Source organism: Bombina bombina, chromosome 11, assembly GCF_027579735.1.
Source record: "Bombina bombina isolate aBomBom1 chromosome 11, aBomBom1.pri, whole genome shotgun sequence".
NCBI classification, from domain to species: domain Eukaryota; kingdom Metazoa; phylum Chordata; class Amphibia; order Anura; family Bombinatoridae; genus Bombina; species Bombina bombina.
Genome location: NC_069509.1, coordinates 172,310,948 through 172,336,118, shown reverse-complemented (window position 1 = coordinate 172,336,118; position 25,171 = coordinate 172,310,948). Strand labels below are relative to the sequence as shown.

Genomic DNA, 25,171 nt, shown 5'->3' with positions numbered 1-25,171 from the left:
ATATATATATATATATATATATATATATATATATATATATATATATATATATATATACATACACATACATACACACACCATACATACATATACACAGTATATATATATATATATATATTTTTTTTTTGATAGCTAAATATAAAAGAAGCTTTATTTTCTGTTTAAATGCAATGATGGCAAAAATGCTCTGGTCTTTTGGGGAAGTTTTTGTCTGACTGCCCGGTCCTTAAAGGGACAGTCTACACCAGAATATTTATTATTTTAAAAGATAGATAATCCCTTTAATACCCATTCCCTAGTTTTGCATAACCAGTTATATTAATACACTTTTTTTTTTACCTCTGATTACCTTGAATATAAGAATCTGCAGACTGCCCCCTTATTTCAGTTCTTTTGACAGACTTGCATTTTAGCCAATCAGTGCTGGCTCCTAGGAACTCCACGTGCATGAGCACAGTGTTATCTATATGAAACACATGAACTAACACCCTCTAGTGGTGAAAAACTGTAAAAATGCCCCGAGATGAGAGGTGGCCTTCAAGGGCTTAGAAATTAGCATATGAACCTCCTAGGTTTAGCTTTCAACTAAGAATACCAAGAGAACAAAGCAAAATTGGCGATTGGTCTTGGAATTTAGCATCAGTCAACTTACAATTTTGTTGTATATCTTGCATTTGTATTGGAGTAATCTAATATGGTCAATAGGCAAATAAAAGGCAATGAAAAGAACGAGAAAACCTAACTTGACACAACCTTGGTTTAGTGGAAGCGTAATGCACAACATCAAACAAAATAAAAGAATACACCAATTACTACATTGTACAATAATTATTCAAACAAAAAGATTTATTTTGAATTTAAACTGTTTAGTGTATTTTTTAATAAAAAAAACTGTTGATGACAAAGTAGCAATACTAGTACTGGAAAATAAAAACATACAAAATATAATAACCTACCTTGTACCGGCTAAATCCTATTCCATAATCTCCTACTTTTACGGTTAGATCAGATGTAACAAAACAGTTTCGTAAAGCGAAATCACTGCAAAACAAAATGATAAACAGAGAAATAATCAGAAATAATCATTTTTCCCAGTAAACACATTAAACAGATACTATTCTTACATATACATTTTAAGATTAAAATCAATTAAAACAAAAGTAAACAAATGTTAAAATATTTACAGAAATATGATGCGCTCAAGGGAATTAAAGTATATATATATATATATATATATATATATATATATATATATATATATATATATATATATATAGATATAAAAATAAAACACCTTAAAAAAAAAAAAGTTATGACAATGAAAAAAAAGTGTAGCCTTTTAAGCTAAAGACAAAGTAAACACATTTAAAGAATTATTTGCCCTGTCTTGGACATGTTGAAACCTAATATAAATAAGTAATTCATCAGAGCGTTCAGCTGTGATAACTAACCTTTTAAGCATTTCTAGAAAAGGCTAAAAAATAGACAGGATTAATCTTAGTCAATTATACCCACTTTTTTTTTATAATTCAACAATAACTAAAAAAACTAAAACAGTGACATTTAAACATAGAACCGACGCATAAAGCAAAAACTTTACACATCCCATGTATGAGCATGTAAAAGGTACAATTAAAATAATATATATATATACACACACATATATACATACATATATATATATATATATATATATATATATATACACACATACATACATACAGGGAGTGCAGAATTATTAGGCAAATGAGTATTTTGACCACATCATCCTCTTTATGCATGTTGTCTTACTCCAAGCTGTATAGGCTCGAAAGCCTACTACCAACTAAGCATATTAGGTGATGTGCATCTCTGTAATGAGAAGGGGTGTGGTCTAATGACATCAACACCCTATATCAGGTGTGCATAATTATTAGGCAACTTCCTTTCCTTTGGCAAAATGGGTCAAAAGAAGGACTTGACAGACTCAGAAAAGTCAAAAATAGTGAGATATCTTGCAGAGGGATGCAGCACTCTTAAAATTGCAAAGCTTCTGAAGCGTGATCATCGAACCACCAAGCGTTTCATTCAAAATAGTCAACAGGGTCGCAAGAAGCGTGTGGAAAAACCAAGGCGCAAAATAACTGCCCATGAACTGAGAAAAGTCAAGCGTGCAGCTGCCAAGATGCCACTTGCCACCAGTTTGGCCATATTTCAGAGCTGCAACATCACTATAGTGCCCAAAAGCACAAGGTGTGCAATACTCAGAGACATGGCCAAGGTAAGAAAGGCTGAAAGACGACCACCACTGAACAAGACACACAAGCTGAAACGTCAAGACTGGGCCAAGAAATATCTCAAGACTGATTTTTCTAAGGTTTTATGGACTGATGAAATGAGAGTGAGTCTTGATGGGCCAGATGGATGGGCCCGTGGCTGGATTGGTAAAGGGCAGACAGCTCCAGTCTGACTCAGACGCCAGCAAGGTGGAGGTGGAGTACTGGTTTGGGCTGGTATCAAAGATGAGCTTGTGGGGCCTTTTCGGGTTGAGGATGGAGTCAAGCTCAACTCCCAGTCCTACTGCCAGTTTCTGGAAGACACCTTCTTCAAGCAGTGGTACAGGAAGAAGTCTTCATCCTTCAAGAAAAACATAATTTTCATGCAGGACAATGCTCCATCACACGCGTCCAAGTACTCCACAGCGTGGCTGGCAAGAAAGGGTATAAAAGAAGAAAATCTAATGACATGGCCTCCTTGTTCACCTGATCTGAACCCCATTGAGAACCTGTGGTCCATCATCAAATGTGAGATTTACAAGGAGGGAAAACAGTACACCTCTCTGAACAGTGTCTGGGAGGCTGTGGTTGCTGCTGCACGCAATGTTGATGGTGAACAGATCAAAACACTGACAGAATCCATGGATGGCAGGCTTTTGAGTGTCCTTGCAAAGAAAGGTGGCTATATTGGTCACCGATTTGTTTTTGTTTTGTTTTTGAATGTCAGAAATGTATATTTGTGAATGTTGAGATGTTATATTGGTTTCACTGGTAAAAATAAATAATTGAAATGGGTATATATTTGTTTTTTGTTAAGTTGCCTAATAATTATGCACAGTAATAGTCACCTGCACACACAGATATCCCCCTAAAATAGCTATAACTAAAAACAAACTAAAAACTACTTCCAAAACTATTCAGCTTTGATATTAATGAGTTTTTTTGGGTTCATTGAGAACATGGTTGTTCAATAATAAAATTAATCCTCAAAAATACAACTTGCCTAATAATTCTGCACTCCCTGTATATATATATATATATATATATATATATATATATATATATATATATATATATATATATATATAAAAAATAAAAACTATATGTTAATTACCCAACTTAACAGAGGAATTCTAAAAAACAGATATACCCTATACGAACAAAAACTGCCTGCAGTACCTCATGAGATTTAGAATTAAAGCAATATATGAAAAGGCAGTGTTTAGAATTAGGTTTCAAATTTCCTGCAGTTTGCAAGATCCAAGTTCACCGTCTTGCTGTGTTCCATCCAGGAGCGTTTATCTCCATAACCTACTACACACACTAGCGTGACATTTCTGCAGCCACACATACAAGCCAGTTTGATAGTAAACCACATAAGCATGCAAGGTAATGGTGATTTTATAGCTTTAAAAAGTGTGATTAAAATGTAAGCACAAATGCATATTGGTTAGGTTTTAAAGTTTGTGGCTTCTTTGACTATGTTTCACCCTCTTTCCCTTATAACAAAAACAAAATTTATGCTTACCTGATAAAATGTTTTCTTCTTTCTTGACACGGCGAGTCCACAGATCATCTAACTACTATTGAGAATATCACTCCTGCCCAGCAGGAGGCGGCAAAGAGCACCACAGCAAAGCTGTTAAATATCACCTCCCTTCCCTCCAACCCCAGTCATTCGACCGAAGCAAAGGAAAGGACGCAACAAGGTGCAGAGGTGCCTGAGGTTTAGATCATAACAAAAATTCCTGTCTTCAAAAACAGGGCGGGCCGTGGACTCACCGTGTCAAGAAATAAATAAATTTATTAGGTAAGCATAAATTTAGTTTTCTTTCTAATGACACGGTGAGTCCACGAATCATCTAATTACTATTGGGAATCAATATCCAAGCTAGAGGACACAGATAAGGGAGGGACAAGACAGGGTACCTAAACAGAAGGCACCACTGCTTGAAGAACCTTTCTCCCAAAAGAAGCGTCAGCCGAGGCAAAAGTATCAAATTTATAGAATTTGGCAAAAGTGTGTAGAGAGGACCAAGTTGCAGCCTTGCAAATCTGTTCCACAGAAGCTTCATTTTTGAATGCCCAGGAAGAGGAAACAGCCCTCATAGAATGAGCCGTTATTTTCTCAGTTCAGCAGTTTCACAGGCCAAGCGAATTATACTCCTCAGCCACAAAGAAAGAAGTAGCCGTAGCTTTCTGCCGCTTACGTTTCCCAGAGAAAACAACAGAGCAGAAAACTGACGAAAATCCTTTGTCGCCTGTAAATAGAATTTCAAAGCACCACTTGTAAATAGAATTTCAAAGCACGCACCACGTCTAGGTTGTGCAGAAGACGTTCTTTATGAGAAGAAGGGTTACGACATAAAGGAGGAACAACAATCTCCTGATTAATGTTCCGATCTGAAACTACTTTAGTAAGAAAACCTAACTTAGTACGTAAAACTACCTTATCCGAATGAAAAATAAGGTAAGGAGACATACTGTAATGCCGAGAGCTCTCAAACTCTACGAGCTGAAGAAATAGCAACAAGAAACAAAACCTTCCAAGATAACAATATCTAAAGAATGCATAGGCTCAAACGGAGCCTGCTGAAGAACTTTAAGAACAAGGTTAAGACACCAGGGAGGAGTAACTGGTTTAAACACAGGCCTGATTCTGACCATGGCCTGAAAGAACGATTGTACATCCGATACATCCGCCAGACATTTATGTAACAAAATAGACAAGGCAGATAGTTGACCCTTCAAAGAACTTGCCGATAAACCCTTTTCCAAACCGTCTTGGAGAAAAGAAAGTTCTAGGAATCCGAACTCTACTCCAAGAGTAGCCTCTGGATTCACACCAATACAGATATTTACGCCATATCTTATAGAAAATCTTCCTGGTAACAGGCTTATGAGCCTGAATCATGGTCTCAATGACCGACTCTGAAAAAACGCGCTTAGATAAAATTAAGCATTCAATCTCCAAGCAGTCAGCGTCAGAGAAACTAGATTTGGGTGAAGGAAGGGCCCTTGAAGTAGGTCTTTCCTCAGAGGAAGTTTCCAAGGGGGGAGAGATGACATCTCCACTAAGTCTGCATACCAAATTCTGCGAGGCAACGCAGGAGCAATGAGAATCACAGACGCCCTCTCTTGTTTGATTCGAGCAATGACCCGAGGAAGGAGAGAGAATGGAGGAAATAGGTATGCTAGACTGAAATTCCAAGGAACCGCCAGAGCATCTATCAGTACCGCATGAGGGTCCCTGGACCTCGACCCGTACCTCGGGAGCTTGGCATTCTGACGAGATGCCATGAGATCGAGATCCGGCTGTCCCCATTTGAGAATCAAGCTGGAAAACACATCCGGATGAAGTTCCCATTCCCCCGGGTGAAAGGTCTATCTGATCAGAAAATCTGCTTCCCAATTGTCCACTCCTAGAATGTGGATCGCAGATAGACAGCAGTTGTGGGTCTCCACCCACTGAATAATCTTGGACACCTCTGACATGGCCAAGGAGGTCAGAGTTCCTCCCTGATGATTGATGTAAGCCACTGAGGTTATGTTGTCCGATTGAAATCTGATAAACCGGGCTGAAGCTGAGGCCAGGCGAGCATTGAAGATAGCTCTCAGCTCTAGAATGTTTATGGGAAGAACAGACTCCTGCCAAGTCCATGTCCCCTGAGCCATTAGAAGGCTCCAGACTGCTCCCCAACCTAGTAGGCTGGCGTCCGTTGTCACAATCACCCAGGAGGGTCTGCGAAAACAGGTTCCCTGGGAGAGATGATCCTGAGACAACCACCAAGGAAGAGAATCTCTTGTCATCTGATCCAGATGAATTTGGGGAGATAGATCTGAATAATCCCTGTTCCACTGCCTGAGTATGAATAACTGCAGAGGTCTGAGGTGGAAACGAGCAAACGGGATGATGTCCATAGAAGCTACCATCAGACCGATTATCTCCATACATTGAGCCACTGATGGCTGAGGGGAGGGTTGAAGTGCCAGACAAGCATTGAAAATTTTCGATTTTCTGACCTCTGTCAGAAATATCTTCAACAATTTGGAATCTATTATGGTTCTCAAGAATACTACCCTTGTAGTTGGAATTGAGGAACTCTTTTACAAATTCACTTTCCATCCGTGAGAGCGCAGGAAGGATAACAGCATCTCTGTGTGGAAACTTGCTTGTTGAAAGGATGGGGTCTGAACCAGAATATCGTCCAGATAAGGCGCCACTGCAATGCCCCGCAATCAAAGCACTGCCAACAGGGATCCCAGAACCTTTGAAAAAATTCTGGGAGCTGTAGCAAGGCAAAATGGAAGAGCCACAAACTGGAAGCGTTTGTGTAGAAAGGCAAACCTCAGAAACTTGTGATGATCCCTGTGGATGGGAACATGTAGGTACGCGTCCTTTAAATCTGTTGTCATAAATTGACCCTCTTGAACTAAGGGAAGAATGGAGCGAATAATTTCTATCTTGAAGGACGGTACTCTGTGGAATTTGTTTAGACTTTTGAGATCTAAAATTTGTCTGAATGTTCCCTCCTTTTTGGGAACCACAGATTGGAGTAAAAACACAGACACTGTTCCCGAATTGGAACAGGAACTATCACTCCTATGTTGGAGAGGTCCCGAATACAGTGCAAGAACGCCTCTCTCTTTATCTGCCCCTTTAAAAAGAAAAAGAAAATTTATGCTTACCTGATAAATTTGTTTCTTTTTAGACACAAGTCCACGGATCATCATCCTTACTTGTGGGAATTCACCTCCTGGTCAGCAGGAGGCGGCAAAGAGCACCACAGCAGAGCTGTTAAATAGCTTCTCCCTTCCCTCCCACTCCAGTCATTCGACCGAAGTTAGGAAGAGAAAGGAAAAGACATGGTGCAGAGGTGTCTGAAGTTCACAAAAATAAACAACCTGTCTTAAAATAACAGGGCAGGCCGTGGACTCATAGTGTCTAAAAAGAAACAAATTTATCAGGTAAGCATACATTTTCTTTTCTTTTTAAAGACACGATGAGTCCACGGATCATCATCCTTACTTGTGGGAAAACAATACCAAAGCTAGAGTACACGGATAAGGGAGGGACAAGACAGGGAACCTAAACGGAAGGCACCACTGCTTGAAGAACTTTTCTCCCAAAAGCAGCCTCAGCAAAAGTATCAAATTTATAAAATTTAGAAAAAGTGTGAAGAGAAGACCAAGTTGCAGCCTTGCAAATCTGTTCTATAGAAGCTTCATTTTTGAGTGCCCATGAGGAAGCAATAGCCCTAGTGGAATGAGCCATAACTCTTTCAGGAGGCTGCTGTCCAGCAGTCTCATATGCAAACCCGGAAGATACTCTTCAACCAAAAAGAAAGAGAGGTAGCCATAGCTTTCTGACCCTTACGTTTTCCAGTGAAAATTACAGAGAAGACTGACAAAAGTCTTTAGTTGCTTGTAAGTAAAACTTTAAAACACGGACAGCGTTCAAATTGTGCAGAAGACGTTCCTTCTGAGGAGGATTAGGACACAAGGAAGGAACAACAATCTCCTGATTAATGTTCCTATCTGAAACAACCTTAGGAAGGAACCCTAGTTTAGTACTTAAAACTACCTTATCCGAATGGAAAGTAAGTTAAGGCGAATTGTATTGCAATGCCGAAAGCTCAGACACACTGAGCTGAAGAAATAGCAACAAGAAATAAAACTTTCCAAGATAACAAGTTAATATCTGAGGAATGCATAGGCTCAAACGGAGCCCCTTGAAGAACTTTAAGAACTAAATTCAGACTCCATGGAGGAGTAACTGGCTTGAACACAGGCCTGACCCAAACCAAGGCCTGACAAAAGGATTGAACATCTGGGACATCTGCCAGATGTTTGTGTAACAAAATAGATAAGGTAGAGATCTGACCCTTTAGGGAACTTGCCAATAAACCCTTCTCCAATCCTTCTTGGAGAAAAGACAAAATTCTAGGAATCCTAACTTTACTCCATGAGTAGCCCTTGGATTCACAACAATAAAGATATTTACGCCATATCTTATGGTAAATCTTTCTAGTTACAGGCTTACGCGCCTGAATCAAGGTCTCTATGACCGAATCAGAAAACCCCCGCTTGGCTAGGATTAAGTGTTCAATCTCCAAGCAGTCAGCTTCAGAGAAATTAGATTTGGATGAAGGAAGGGTCCTTGAATGAGAAGGTCCTTCCTCAATGGCAGTCTCCAAGGTGGCAGGGATGACATGTCCACCAGATCGGCATACCAAATCCTGCGAGGCCACGCATGAGCAATGAGGATCACTGATGCCTTCTCCTGTTTGATTCGAGCAATGACCCGAGGAAGAAGAGCAAATGGAGGAAAAAGATAGGCTAGGCTGAAGGACCAAGGAACTGCTAGAGCATCTATCAGTTCCGCCTGGGGATCCCTGGACCTTGACCCATATCTCGGGAGCTTGTCACTCTGACGAGATGCCATGAGATCTAACTCCTGCCGACCCGTTTTGAGAATCAGGTTGGAGAATACTCTCCCGGATGAAAGGTCTGCCTGCTCAGAAAGTCCGCCTCTCAGTTGTCCACCCCTGGGATGTGGATAGCTGACAGATAGCAAGAATGGGCCTCCGCTTACCGGATTATCTTGGCTACCTCGGTCATCGCTAAGGAACTCCTTGTTCCTCCTTGATGATTAATGTAAGCCACTGTCGTTATGTTGTCCGTCTGGAATCTGATGAACTGGGCCAAAGCCAACTGAGGCCAGGCCAGAAGAGCATTGAAGATCGCTCTCAGTTCCAGGATGTTTATAGGAAGAACAGACTCTGCCAGAGTCCACACTCCTTGAGTCTTTAGGGAACCCCAGACAGGTCCCCACCCTAGAAGGCTGGCATCTGTTGTCACAATCACACAGGAAGGTCTGCGAAAACATGTTCCCTGGGATAAATGATCCAGAGAAAACCACCATTGAAGAGAGTCCCTTGTCTCCTGTTCCAGGGTTATTCAAGGAGACAAGTCTGCATAATCTCCATTCCACTGCCTGAGCATGTTTAACTGCAGAGGTCTGAGGTGAAACCGAACAAACGGAATGATGTCCTTTGCCGCCACCATCAGTCCGATTACTTCCATACACTGGGCCACTGACAGCAGAGGATTTAACTGAAGGGCTCGACAGGTATCTAGAATCTTTGATTTCCTGACTTCTGTCAGAAAAATCCTCAGATATAGAATTGATTAGAGTTCCCAAGAAAGTCACCCTTGTCTTCGGGATTAAGGAACTCTTTTCCAGATTTACCTTCCACCTGTGAGTTCTCAGGAAGGATAGTACAATGTCTGTATGAGACCTTGCTTGTTGACAAGATGGCGCCTGGATTAGAATATCGTCCAGATAAGGCGCCATCGCAATGCCCCGCCACCAAAAACCCCAGAACCTTTGTGAAAATTCTGGGTGCCGTGGCCAGCCCGAAAGGAAGAGCCACGAACTGAAAGTGTTTGTCCAGAAAGGCAAACCTTAGGAACTTGTGATGATCTCTGTGGATAGGAACATGTAGATATGCATCCTTTAAGTCCACTGTCATCATAAATGGACCCTCCTGGATCAATGGATGAATGGTACGAATAGTTTCCATCTTGAATGATGGAACTCTGAGAAATTTGTTTAGGCCCTTGAGGTCTACGTTAGGCCTGAAAGTTCCCTCCTTTTTGGGAACTACAAACAGATTTGAATAAAAACAGAATTTATGCTTACCTGATAAATTACTTTCTCCAACGGTGTGTCCGGTCCACGGCATCATCCATTACTTGTGGGATATTCTCCTCCCCTACAGGGAAAGGCAAGGAGAGCACACAGCAAGAGCTGTCCATATAGCTCCCCCTCTGGCTCCGCCCCCCAGTCATTCGACCGACGGTTAGGAAAAAAAGGAGAAAACTATAGGGTGCCGTGGTGACTGTAGTGTATAAAGAAAAAAAAATTAGAATTTTTTTTCAAACCGGATTAAAAAACCAGGGCGGGCCGTGGACCGGACACACGGTTGGAGAAAGTAATTTATCAGGTAAGCATAAATTCTGTTTTCTCCAACATTGGTGTGTCCGGTCCACGGCGTCATCCATTACATGTGGGAACCAATACCAAAGCTTTAGGACACGGATGAAGGGAGGGAGCAAATCAGGTTACCTAAACAGACGGCACCACGGCTTGCAAAACCTCTCTCCCAAAAACAGCCTCCGAAGAAGCAAAAATATCAAATTTGTAAAATTTGGCAAAAGTGTGCAGAGAAGACCAAGTCGCTGCCTTACATATCTGATTAACAGAAGCCTCGTTCTTGAAGGCCCATGTGGAAGCCACAGCCCTAGTGGAGTGAGCTGTGATTCGTTCAGGAGGCTGCCGTCCGGCAGTCTCATAAGCCAATCTGATAATGCTTTTCAGCCAGAAAGAAAGAGAGGTAGCAATAGCTTTTTATCCTCTCCTCTTACCAGAGTAAACGACAAACAAGGATGATGTTTGTCTAAAATTCTTTGTTGCTTCTAAATAGAACTTTAAAGCACGGACTACATCTAAATTGTGTAACAAACGTTCCTTCTTTGAAACTGGATTCGGGCACAGAGAAGGAACAACTATTTCCTGGTTAATATTCTTGTTGGAAACAACTTTTGGAAGAAAACCAGGCTTGGTACGCAAAATAACCTTATCTGAATGGAACACCAGATAGGGTGGATCACACTGCAAAGCAGATAATTCAGAAACTCATCTAGCAGAAGAAATAGCAACCAAAAACAGAACTTTCCAAGATAGCAACTTGATATCTATGGAATGTAAGGGTTCAAACGGAACCCCCTGAAGAACTGAAATAACTAAATTTAGACTCCAAGGAGGAGTCAAGGGTCTGTAAACAGGTTTGATTCTGACCAAAGCTTGTACAAAAGCTTGTACCTCTGGCACAGCTGCCAGTCGTTTGTATAACAAGACAGATAAAGCAGAAATCTGTCCTTTTAGAGAACTCGCTGACGATCCCTTATCCAAACCTTCTTGGAGAAAGGAGAGGATCTTAGGAATTTTAATCTTCCTCCAGGAGAATCCCTTGGATTCACACCAACAGATATATCTTTTCCATATTTTATGGTAAATCTTTCTAGACACAGGTTTTCTGGCTTGGACCAGAGTATCACTGAATCTGAAAACCCACGCTTGGGATAAAATCAAACGTTCAATTTCCAAGCAGTCAGCTGCAGAGAAATTAGATTTGGATGTTCGAATGGACCTTGTACTAGAAGATCCTGTCTCAAAGGTAGCTTCCATGGTGGAGCCGATGACATATTCACCAGGTCTGTATACCAAGTCCTGTGCGGCCACGCTGGAGCTATCAGAATCACTGAGGCCTTCTCCTGTTTGATCCTGGCTACAAGTCTGGGAAGGAGAGGGAACGGTGGAAACGCATAAGCTAGGTTGAACGACCAAGGCGCCACTAATGCATCCACTAGAGTGGCCTTGGGATCCCTGGATCTGGACCCGTAGCAAGGAACCTTGAAGTTCTGACGAGACACCATCAGATCCATGTCTGGAATGCCCCATAATTGAGTCAACTGGGCAAACACCTCCGGGTGGAGTTCCCACTCCCCCGGATAGAAAATCTGACAACTCAGATAATCCGCCTCCCAGTTGTCTACTCCTGGGATGTGGATTGCAGATAGGTGGCAGGAGTGATCCTCCCCCCATTTGATGATCTTGGATACCTCTCTCATCGCCAAGGAACTCCTTGTTCCTCCCTGATGGTTGATGTAAGCTACAGTCGTCATGTTATCTGACTGGAATCTTATGTATCCGGCCTTCGCTAGATGAGGCCAAGCCCGGAGAGCATTGAATATCGCTCTCAGTTCTAGGATGTTGATCGGGAGAAGAGACTCTTCCCGAGACCATAAACCCTGACCACAAACTCCTCACCATCCCCATGGAGATGCTACTTGTTCAGAGCGGCAAGGAGAATGACTGGGGGGCGGAGCCAGAGGGGGAGCTATATGGACAGCTCTTGCTGTGTGCTCTCCTTGCCTTTCCCTGTAGGGGAGGAGAATATCCCACAAGTAATGGATGACGCCGTGGACCGGACACACCAATGTTGGAGAAAACCCTGCCCGTGTTCCTGTACAGGAACGGGAAAAATCACTCCCAGAGAGGAGAGGTCTCTTACACAATGTAAGAACGCCTCTCTTTATTTGGTATACAGATAATCTTGAAAGAAGAAATCTTCCTCATGGAGGAAAATGTTTGAACTTTAGTTTGTATCCCTGAGACACTATTTCTATAGCCCAGGGATCCTGAACGTCCCGCACCCATGCCCAAACGAAGAAAGAAAGTCTGCCCCTACCAGATCCGGATCAGGGGCAAGCCCTTCATGCTGACTTGGATTCAGCAGCAGGCTTCTTGGATTGCTTTCCCTTGTTCCAAGACTGGTTGGGTATCCAAGTGGGCTTAGATTGCGAATAGTTTCCTTCCTGTTTAGAGGAGGAAGAGAAGGAATTGCCCTTGAAATTTTGAAAGGAACGAAAATTACTTTACCGTCCCTTCTGTTTACTTCTCTTATCCTGAGGAAGGAGATGAGCCTTACCTCCCGTGATATCAGAAAATTTCCTTTAGTCCAGGTCCAAACAAGGTCTTTCCCTTGTAAGGAATTGCTAAAAGTTTAGACTTAGATCATACGTCCGCAGACCAAGGTTTTAATCATAAGGCTCTGCGGGCTAGGATAGACAATCCTGAACTTTTAGCTGCCAATTTAGTAATTTGCAGAGAAGCATCTGTAATAAAAGCATTGGCTAATTTCAGATCTTAAATCCTATCCTGGATCTCCTCTAAAGAAGTCTCAGTCTTAAGAGATTCGGACAGAGCATCAAACCAATAAGCTGCCGCACTAGTGACAGTAGCAATGCACGCAGCCGGCTGAAATAGCAGACCTTGGTGAACATAAATCATCAGAAACCTCACTGACCACATGGTTGTCTTTCCTCTTAAGTTTGCCTTGAAGCATAGGAAAAGCAGACAATGCATCAGAAACTGTGGAAGACATAAGTGCAGCTAAGTCTTTTAAAGTAACTCCAGTAAGAGTAAAAGTACAGGGCATTGCTTGAGCGGGCGTTAAAGATTAGGACGCTTGGGGAGAAAGCTGCGGCATACTCTGCATCTCATCATTAGATTTCTGTGAAGTCTTTGAAAAGGGTTGATTTCTTAGAAGCCTTTCAAAAATTTTGAGCATGAAAAATTCTCTTTATAACCTAAAGCCCACTCAACACATGAGGGACAAAAAGGAACCGGTTGTTCCACATTGGCATCCAAACACATAGCGCAAGTAACATTTTGCACAGCTTCTAAATCCATTTTAGAGAACAGACAATATTGTAAATTTTTTAATACACGAAAAAAAAAAAAAAAATTGTTACTGGCCCTTTAAATTTTAAAACTGAACAATTTTACTGCACAGAGTTGTAAAATGGAAGCCAAACTAAAACAGAGTACTTATTTTACTTGAAAAGAATATAACAGGATACCGTGTCTTTAAAATTTAAATGCAACTATTTTTCTGATTAAACCAAAAACATATCACCTTTTTTTAGCAACTAAAAAAAGTTTTCAACACACACAAAGACACCTCTATGCCTCAGCAGCTCTGCTGAAGCGCCTACCTGCCGACTGGTCTCGCTGCAATTCCTGGTGCAGAAGGACAAGACTCAGGGGCGCTAACAACCGCTACCTTGTCTGAATGAAAAATCAGATAAGGAGAATCACAATGTAAGGCAGATAACTCAGAGACTCTTCGAGCCGAGGAAATAGCCATCAAAAACAGAACTTTCCAAGATAAAAGTTTAATATCAATGGAATGAAGGGGTTCAAATGGAACTCCCTGAAGAACTTTAAGAACCAAGTTTAAGCTCCACGGGGGAGCAACAGTTTTAAACACAGGCTTAATCCTAACCAAAGCCTGACAAAATGCCTGGACGTCTGGAACTTCTGCCAGACACTTGTGCAAAAGAATAGATAGAGCAGAGATCTGTCCTTTTAAAGAACTAGCTGATAAGCCTTTGTCCAAACCCTCTTGGAGAAAGGACAATATCCTAGGAATCCTAACCTTACTCCATGAGTAACTCTTGGATTCACACCAATAAAGATATTTACGCCATATCTTATGGTAGATTTTCCTGGTGACAGGCTTCCGAGCCTGTATTAAGGTATCAATGACTGACTCGGAGAAGCCACGCCTTGATAGAATCAAGCGTTCAATCTCCATGCAGTCAGTCTCAGAGAAATTAGATTTGGATGATTGAAAGGACCTTGTATTAGAAGGTCCTGACTCAGAGGCAGAGTCCATGGTGGAAGAGATGACATGTCCACTAGGTCTGCATACCAGGTCCTGCGTGGCCACACAGGCGCTATCAGAATCACCGATGCTCTCTCCTGTTTGATTTTGGCAATCAGTCGAGGGAGCAGAGGAAACGGTGGAAACACATAGGCCAGGTTGAAGAACCAAGGAGCTGCTAGAGCATCTATCAGCGTTGCTCCCGGGTCCCTGGACCTGGATCCGTAACAAGGAAGCTTGGCGTTCTGGCGAGACGCCATGAGATCCAGTTCTGGTTTGCCCCAACGATGGACCAGTTGAGCAAACACCTCCGGATGGAGTTCCCACTCCCCTGGATGAAAAGTCTGACGACTTAGAAAATCCGCCTCCCAGTTCTCTACGCCTGGGATGTGGATTGCTGACAGGTGGCAAGAGTGACACTCTGCCCAGCGAATTATCTTTGAGACTTCTAACATCGCTAGGGAACTCCTGGTTCCCCCTTGATGGTTGATGTAAGCCACAGTCGTGATGTTGTCCGACTGAAATCTGATGAACCTCAGTGTTGCTAACTGAGGCCAAGCTAGAAGAGCATTGAATATTGCTCTTAACTCCAGAATATTTATTGGGAGGAGTTTCTCCTCCTGAGTCCACGATCCGAGCCTTCAGGGAGTTCCAGACTGCGCCCCAACCTAGAAGGCTGGCATCTGTTACAATCGTCCAATCTGGCCTGCGAAAAGTCATACCCTTGGACAGATGGACCCGAGAAAGCCACCAGAGAAGAGAATCTCTGGTCTCTTGATCCAGATTTAGTAGAGGGGACAAATCTGAGTAATCCCCATTCCACTGACTTAGCATGCATAATTGCAGCGGTCTGAGATGCAGGCGCGCAAATGGCACTATGTCCATTGCCGCTACCATTAAGCCGATTACTTCCATGCACTGAGCCACTGACGGGCGTGGAATGGAATGAAGGACACGGCAAGCATTTAGAAGTTTTGATAACCTGGACTCCGTCAGGTAAATTTTCATCTCTACAGAATCTATAAGAGTCCCTAGGAAGGAGACTCTTGTGAGTGGTGATAGAGAACTCTTTTCCACGTTCACTTTCCACCCATGCGACCTCAGAAATGCCAGAACTATCTCTGTATGAGACTTGGCAATTTGAAAGCTTGACGCCTGTATCAGGATGTCGTCTAGATACGGAGCCACCGCTATGCCTCGCGGTCTTAGAACCGCCAGAAGTGAGCCCAGAACCTTTGTAAAAATTCTCGGGGCAGTGGCCAACCCGAAGGGAAGAGCTACAAATTGGCAATGCCTGTCTAGAAAGGCAAACCTTAGGAACCGATGATGATCTTTGTGAATCGGTATGTGAAGGTAGGCATCCTTTAAATCCACTGTGGTCATGTACTGACCCTCTTGGATCATGGGTAGGATGGTCCGAATAGTTTCCATTTTGAATGATGGAACTCTGAGGAATTTGTTTAAGATCTTTAGATCCAAGATTGGTATGAAGGTTCCCTCTTTCTTGGGAACCACAAACAGATTTGAATAAAATCCCTGTCCTTGTTCCGTCCGCAGAACTGGATGGATCACTCCCATTACTAGGAGGTCTTGCACACAGCTTAGGAATGCCTCTTTCTTTATCTGGTTTGCTGATAACCTTGAAAGATGAAATCTCCCTTGTGGAGGAGAAGCTTTGAAGTCCAGAAGATATCCCTGAGATATGATCTCCAACGCCCAGGGATCCTGAACATCTCTTGCCCACGCCTGGGCGAAGAGAGAAAGTCTGCCCCCCACTAGATCCGTTTCCGGATAGGGGGCCGTTCCTTCATGCTGTCTTGGGGGCAGCAGCAGGCTTTCTGGCCTGCTTGCCCTTGTTCCAGGACTGGTTAGGTTTCCAGGCCTGTCTGGAATGAGCAACAGTTCCCTCTTGTTTTGAAGCGGAGGAAGTTGATGCTGCTCCTGCCTTGAAATTTCGAAAGGCACGAAAATTAGACTGTTTGGCCTTTGATTTGGCCCTGTCCTGAGGAAGGGTATGACCCTTGCCTCCAGTAATGTCAGCAATAATTTCCTTCAAGCCAGGCCCGAATAAAGTCTGCCCCTTGAAAGGAATGTTGAGTAATTTAGACTTCGAAGTCACGTCAGCTGACCAGGATTTAAGCCATAGCGCCCTACGCGCCTGGATGGCGAATCCGGAATTCTTAGCCGTTAGTTTAGTCAAATGAACAATGACATCAGAAACAAATGAGTTAGCTAGCTTAAGCGTTCTAAGCTTGTCAATAATTTCATTCAATGGAGCTGTCTGGATGGCCTCTTCCAGGGCCTCAAACCAGAATGCCGCCGCAGCAGTGACAGGCGCAATGCATGCAAGGGGCTGTAAAATAAAACCTTGTTGAATAAACATTTTCTTAAGGTAACCCTCCAATTTTTTTATCCATTGGATCTGAAAAAGCACAACTGTCCTCAACCGGGATAGTGGTACGCTTTGCTAAAGTAGAAACTGCTCCCTCCACCTTAGGGACCGTCTGCCATAAGTCCCGTGTAGTGGCGTCTATTGGAAACATTTTTCTAAATATAGGAGGTGGGGAAAAGGGCACACCGGGTCTATCCCACTCCTTTCTAATTTCTGTAAGCCTTTTAGGTATAGGAAAAACGTCAGTACACATCGGCTCCGCATAGTATCTATCCAGCCTACACAATTTCTCTGGAATTGCAACTGTGTTACAGTCATTCAGAGCAGCTAATACCTCCCCAAGCAATACACGGAGGTTCTCAAGCTTAAATTTAAAATTAGAAATCTCTGAATCAGGTTTCCCAGAGTCAGAGATGTCACCCACAGACTGAAGTTCTCCGTCCTCATGTTCTGCATACTGTGACGCAGTATCAGACATGGCTCTAACAGCATTTGCGCGCTCTGTATCTCTCCTAACCCCAGAGCTATCACGCTTGCCTCTTAATTCAGGCAATCTAGATAATACCTCTGACAGGGTATTATTCATGATTGCAGCCATGTCCTGCAAGGTAATCGCTATGGGCTTCCCTGATGTAATTGGCGCCATATTAGCGTGCGTCCCCTGAGCGGGAGGCGAAGGGTCTGACACGTGGGGAGAGTTAGTCGGCATAACTTCCCCCTCGACAGAACCCTCTGGTGATAATTCTTTTATAGATAAAGACTGATCTTTACTGTTTAAGGTGAAATCAATACATTTAGTACACATTCTCCTATGGGGCTCCACCATGGCTTTCAAACATAATGAACAAGTAGGTTCCTCTGTGTCAGACATGTTTAAACAGACTAGCAATGAGACTAGCAAGCTTGGAAAACACTTTAAAACAAGTTTACAAGCAATATAAAAAACGTTACTGCGCCTTTAAGAAACACAAATATTCCCAAATTTTGAAATAACAGTGAAAAAATGCAGTTACACTAACAAAATTTTTACAGTGTATGTAATAAGTTAGCAGAGCATTGCACCCACTTGCAAATGGATGATTAACCCCTTAATACCAAAAACGGAATAACAAATGACAAAAACGTTTTTTAAACAGTCACAACAACTGCCACAGCTCTGTGGCTTTTTACCTCCCTCAATACGACTTTTGAAGCCTTTTGGGCCCTTCAGAGAAGTCCTGGATCATGCAGGAAGAAGCTGGATGTCTGTGTCTGTAATTTTTGCTGTGCAAAAAAACGCTAAAATAGGCCCCTCCCACTCATATTGCAACAGTGGGAAGCCTCAGGGAACTGTTTCTAGGCAAAATTCAAGCCAGCCATGTGGAAAAAACTAGGCCCCAATAAGTTTTATCACCAAACATATGTAAAAAACGATTAAACATGCCAGCAAACGTTTTAAAATACACTTTTATAAGAGTATGTATCTCTATTAATAAGCCTGATACCAGTCGCTATCACTGCATTTATGGCTTTACTTACATTACTTCGGTATCAGCAGCATTTTCTAGCAAATTCCATCCCTAGAAAAATATTTTAACTGCACATACCTTATTACAGGAAAACCTGCACGCTATTCCCCCTCTGAAGTTACCTCACTCCTCAGAATATGTGAGAACAGCAAAGGACCTTAGTTACTTCTGCCAAGATCATAGAAAACGCAGGCAGATTCTTCTTCTAAATACTGCCTGAGATAAACAGTACACTCCGGTACCATTTAAAAATAACAAACTTTTGATTGAAGAAATAAACTAAGTATAAAACACCACAGTTCCCTTACGACCTCCATCTTAGTTGAGTTGCAAGAGAATGACTGGATATGGCAGTGAGGGGAGGAGCTATATAGCAGCTCTGCTGTGGGTGATCCTCTTGCAACTTCCTGTTGGGAAGGAGAATATCCCACAAGTAATGGATGATCCGTGGACTGGATACACTTAACAAGAGAAATAGCACTTACCGGTACCATTTAAAATAAAAAAGTCTTGCTTGAAGAAAATAAAAACTATAATTTTAACACCTTTCACTTTACCTCTTCCTATGACTAGTATAGGCAAAGAGAATGACTGGGGGTGGAGTCAAGGGAGGAGATATATAGACAGCTCTGCTGTGGTGCTCTTTGCCACTTCCTGTTAGCAGGAGGATAATATCCCACAAGTAAGGATGAATCCGTGGACTCGTATCTAGTAGAAGAAAAGTCTCTGGTGTCTTGGCCAAGTTTTTTCGGAAATGCACGGTTCTAAAGGGGTTAAAATTGTGTGCTCTTTTCGAATCATGGAAATAAAAATGTTGACTTTAGTGTCTCTTTAAATGGTTAAAATGTTAAAATATACATGTATCAATCACTTCATAAACAAAACTGATTCTGTTGGGTACAAACTAACCTCCCATCACACCATTATGAAGGTCTAAATGAATAACCTAAAGATAAGTAAAACCATGCACTTGACTCATTTGCACTTGTCACCATGCAAAATGTATGTGGCTTTCCTCTCATCCTATCTCATTACCGATTGCCTTGAGCCCACAACCTTGCAGCTAATGGCCTTGCTTTTAACTCATTTTACACCAACCCTCCCACACCTATTCAATCTCTACTATAAAACAGGCACACAAATCTCTGACACTTCCAATTGACATGGTTTATCTGCCATCTATCTTGAGGAAATGGATGACTGGTTATCTGCCAAGCCTATAGGGAATAGGAGCAGGTGGAGTCTAGTAAGTATAATCATCCTATTAAGTATATAGCATGAAGCGTAATAGTTGTATATCCACAAGAAAAGGTGTGGTTTCATCTCTTGGTTTCAATCTAGCCTCCTATGAAATGGCCTAAGCTTCGCTAGTAAGTTTCACCAGGCTGACTGCATGTAAACATTATTTAACACTTATGTTTAAAACAGTCCTCTTGCATTTGCTCTGTCCACTCTCCAATGGGTTATCTGTTTAAACGTTTGCAGCATCAGATTTTGTTTTTGTATCTCTTTTACAGATACAAAAGTGAGCACTTTGGCAATCGCTGAACTAAATGAATTTAAACATCTTGATGAAAACAATATTCTGTTAAACAGACTTCAGGAGACTAAGCAACAGTGTATTCTGAAGATACGTCAGGTACAGGACTAAGTGAATATAACTATCTGTTCAGTCCAAAGGAGGAAGGCTTTGGCGCTTTAAATTTACCACCAACAACAAAATCACTGATGCTGGAGCTTTTCCACACACTCAGACAGCATCAGGATATTGTTGACAGAAGTAAACACATTGCCTCCCCGTGGAATGTTTTCAATAAATATCTGTAAAAAGTATGTATCTGATAATTAAACCTAGTTATAAGGATAAAAGTCTTAAAAAGAACAAAACAAACACGCACACACCAGTGCTGCTACTATTGGAATTCAGAATAAAGAAAAACTTAAAAGGGCAGTGTACTGTAAAACGGTTTTCACCTTTATGTGTTTCCCATGCCTTTTAAAAGCAGCTGCAGTGTATAAAATGCAGAGGAGATTATCCATTAGGCTTTTTTTGTATATGAAAAATCTGTTTTTGCTTTGTGAAAGCACCACCAACCAAAAGGAGCTGAGCTTGCAAGGATAGCAAACATTCTTATTGTATCACTCCATAAAATACAAAAGTGTCCTTATCTTATCTCTGTCTGTACACACAAAGACCAATTCTTAGGGCCTTATGACTAAAAACTTGCTAGCATGAAGAGAAATCACACAATCGTAGGGGACTGTTTTTTAGCATAATATTCAAATGTATATGTTTCTGCTTCACATTCTGAACCTAACAAGTTAAAAAATTTCTTGAGACTTCAAAGATAATCACACTCAAGTAGAGAGCTTTAGACTTTAGAACAATTAAAAAAACAGAATTTATGTTTACCTGATAAATTACTTTCTCCAACGGTGTGTCCGGTCCACGGCGTCATCCTTACTTGTGGGATATTCTCTTCCCCAACAGGAAATGGCAAAGAGCCCAGCAAAGCTGGTCACATGATCCCTCCTAGGATCCGCCTTCCCCAGTCATTCGACCGACGTAAAGGAGGAATATTTGCATAGGAGAAATCATATGATACCGTGGTGACTGTAGTTAGAGAAAATAAATCATCAGACCTGATTAAAAAAACCAGGGCGGGCCGTGGACCGGACACACCGTTGGAGAAAGTAATTTATCAGGTAAACATAAATTCTGTTTTCTCCAACATAGGTGTGTCCGGTCCACGGCGTCATCCTTACTTGTGGGAACCAATACCAAAGCTTTAGGACACGGATGATGGGAGGGAGCAAATCAGGTCACCTAGATGGAAGGCACCACGGCTTGCAAAACCTTTCTCCCAAAAATAGCCTCAGAAGAAGCAAAAGTATCAAATTTGTAAAATTTGGTAAAAGTGTGCAGTGAAGACCAAGTCGCTGCCTTACATATCTGATCAACAGAAGCCTCGTTCTTGAAGGCCCATGTGGAAGCCACGGCCCTAGTGGAATGAGCTGTGATTCTTTCAGGAGGCTGCCGTCCGGCAGTCTCATAAGCCAATCTGATGATGCTTTTAAGCCAAAAAGAGAGAGAGGTAGAAGTTGCTTTTTGACCTCTCCTTTTACCAGAATAAACAACAAACAAGGAAGATGTTTGTCTGAAATCCTTTGTAGCCTCTAAATAGAATTTTAGAGCACGAACTACATCCAAATTGTGCAGCAAACGTTCCTTCTTTGAAACTGGATTCGGACACAAAGAAGGCACGACTATCTCCTGGTTAATATTTTTGTTAGAAACAACTTTCGGAAGAAAACCAGGTTTAGTACGCAAAACCACCTTATCTGCATGGAACACCAGATAAGGAGGAGAACACTGCAGAGCAGATAACTCTGAAACTCTTCTAGCAGAAGAAATTGCAACCAAAAACAAAACTTTCCAAGATAATAACTTGATATCAACGGAATGTATGGGTTCAAACGGAACCCCCTGAAGAACTGAAAGAACTAAATTGAGACTCCAAGGAGGAGTCAAAGGTTTGTAAACAGGCTTGATTCTAACCAGAGCCTGAACAAAAGCTTGAACATCTGGCACAGCCGCCAGCTTTTTGTGAAGTAAAACAGATAAAGCAGAAATCTGTCCCTTCAAAGAACTTGCAGATAATCCTTTCTCCAAACCTTCTTGAAGAAAGGATAGAATCTTAGGAATTTTTATCTTGTTCCATGGGAATCCTTTAGATTCACACCAACAGATATATTTTTTCCATATTTTATGGTAGATTTTTCTAGTTACAGGCTTCCTGGCCTGAACAAGAGTATCAATGACAGAATCTGAGAACCCTCGCTTTGATAAAATCAAGCGTTCAATCTCCAAGCAGTCAGTTGGAGTGAGGCCAGATTCGGATGTTCGAACGGACCTTGAACAAGAAGGTCCTGTCTCAAAGGTAGCTTCCATGGTGGAGCCGATGACATTCACCAGATCTGCATACCAAGTCCTGCGTGGCCACGCAGGAGCTATCAAGATCACCGATACCCTCTCCTGTTTGATCCTGGCTACCAGCCTGGGAATGAGAGGAAACGGTGGGAACACATAAGCTAGGTTGAAGCTCCAAGGTGCTACTAGTGCATCCACTAGAGTCGCCTTGGGATCCCTGGATCTGGACCCGTAGCAAGGAACCTTGAAGTTCTGACGAGACGCCATCAGATCCATGTCTGGAATGTCCCACAATTGAATTATTTGGGCAAAGATTTCCGGATGGAGTTCCCACTCCCCCGGATGAAATGTCTGACGACTCAGAAAATCCGCTTCCCAATTTTCCACTCCTGGGATGTGGATTGCAGACAAGTGGCAGGAGTGAGTCTCCGCCCATTGAATTATTTTGGTCACTTCTTCCATCGCCAGGGAACTCCTTGTTCCCCCCTGATGGTTGATATACGCAACAGTCGTCATGTTGTCTGATTGAAACCGTATGAATTTGGCCTTTGCTAGCTGAGGCCAAGCCTTGAGAGCATTGAATATCGCTCTCAGTTCCAGAATATTTATCGGGAGAAGAGATTCTTCCCGAGACCAAAGACCCTGAGCTTTCAGGGGTTCCCAGACCGCGCCCCAGCCCACCAGACTGGCGTCGGTCGTGACAATGACCCACTCTGGTCTGCGGAAGCTCATCCCTTGTGACAGGTTGTCCAGGGTCAGCCACCAACGGAGTGAATCTCTGGTCCTCTGATCTACTTGAATCGTCGGAGACAAGTCTGTATAATCCCCATTCCACTGACTGAGCATGCACAGTTGTAATGGTCTTAGATGAATTCGCGCAAAAGGAACTATGTCCATTGCCGCGACCATCAAACCTATTACTTCCATGCACTGCGCTATGGAAGGAAGAAGAACAGAATGAAGTACTTGACAAGAGCTTAGAAGTTTTGATTTTCTGGCCTCTGTCAGAAAAATCCTCATTTCTAAGGAGTCTATTATTGTTCCCAAGAAGGGAACTCTTGTTGACGGAGATAGAGAACTTTTTTCTACGTTCACTTTCCACCCGTGAGATCTGAGAAAGGCCAGGACAATGTCCGTATGAGCCTTTGCTTGTGGTAGAGACGACGCTTGAATCAGTATGTCGTCCAAGTAAGGTACTACTGCAATGCCCCTTGGTCTTAGCACCGCTAGAAGGGACCCTAGTACCTTTGTGAAAATTCTTGGAGCAGTGGCTAATCCGAATGGAAGTGCCACAAACTGGTAATGCTTGTCCAGAAAGGCGAACCTTAGGAACCGATGATGTTCCTTGTGGATAGGAATATGTAGATACGCATCCTTTAAATCCACCGTGGTCATGAATTGACCTTCCTGGATGGTAGGAAGAATTGTCAGAATGGTTTCCATTTTGAACGATGGAACCTTGAGAAATTTGTTTAGGATCTTGAGATCTAAGATTGGTCTGAATGTTCCCTCTTTTTTGGGAACTATGAACAGATTGGAGTAGAATCCCATCCCTTGTTCTCCTAATGGAACCGGATGAATCACTCCCATTTTTAACAGGTCTTCTACACAATGTAAGAATGCCTGTCTTTTTATGTGGTCTGAAGACAATTGAGACCTGTGGAACCTCCCCCTTGGGGGTAGCTCCTTGAATTCCAGAAGATAACCTTGGGAGACTATTTCTAGCGCCCAAGGATCCATAACATCTCTTGCCCAAGCCTGAGCGAAGAGAGAAAGTCTGCCCCCCACCAGATCCGGTCCCGGATCGGGGGCCAACATCTCATGCTGTCTTGGTAGCAGTGGCAGGTTTCTTAGCCTGCTTACCTTTGTTCCAGCCTTGCATTGGCCTCCAGGCTGGCTTGGTTTGAGAAGTATTACCCTCTTGCTTAGAGGATGTAGAACTTGAGGCTGGTCCGTTTCTGCGAAAGGGACGAAAATTTGGTTTATTTTTAGCCTTAAAAGACCTATCCTGAGGAAGGGCGTGGCCCTTACCCCCAGTGATATCTGAAATAATCTCTTTCAAGTCAGGGCCAAACAGCGTTTTCCCCTTGAAAGGTATGTTAAGCAATTTGTTCTTGGAAGACGCATCCGCTGACCAAGATTTTAGCCAAAGCGCTCTGCGCGCCACAATAGCAAACCCTGAATTTTTCGCCGCTAATCTAGCTAATTGCAAAGTGGCGTCTAAAGTAAAAGAGTTAGCCAATTTAAGAGCGTGAACTCTGTCCATAATCTCCTCATAAGAAGAATCTTTATTGAGCGACTTTTCTAGTTCTTCGAACCAGAAACACGCTGCTGTAGTGACAGGAACAATGCATGAAATTGGTTGTAGAAGGTAACCTTGCTGAACAAACATCTTTTTAAGCAAACCCTCTAATTTTTTATCCATAGGATCTTTGAAAGCACAACTATCTTCTATAGGGATAGTAGTGCGTTTGTTTAGAGTAGAAACCGCCCCCTCGACCTTGGGGACTGTCTGCCATAAGTCCTTTCTGGGGTCGACCATAGGAAACAATTTCTTAAATATAGGGGGAGGGACAAAAGGTATGCCGGGCCTTTCCCATTCTTTGTTTACAATGTCCGCCACCCGCTTGGGTATAGGAAAAGCTTCGGGGGGCCCCGGGACCTCTAGGAACTTGTCCATCTTACATAATTTCTCTGGAATGACCAAATTGTCACAATCATCCAGAGTAGACAACACCTCCTTAAGCAGAGCGCGGAGATGTTCCAATTTAAATTTGAATGTAATCACA

The 25,171-nt window shown here is 42.4% G+C and overlaps 1 protein-coding gene across 1 annotated transcript in view; it reads right to left on the bottom strand.

Moving 5' to 3' along the window:
* LMTK2 (lemur tyrosine kinase 2) overlaps positions 1-25,171 on the bottom strand; it is a gene marked incomplete at its 3' end in the record, with an annotated part of 424,271 nt that overhangs the window by 89,217 nt on the left and 309,883 nt on the right. Inside the window, 1 exon segment of the mRNA XM_053694835.1 lies at positions 957-1,041. Within this exon segment, the coding sequence (XP_053550810.1) occupies positions 957-1,041 (85 nt within the window).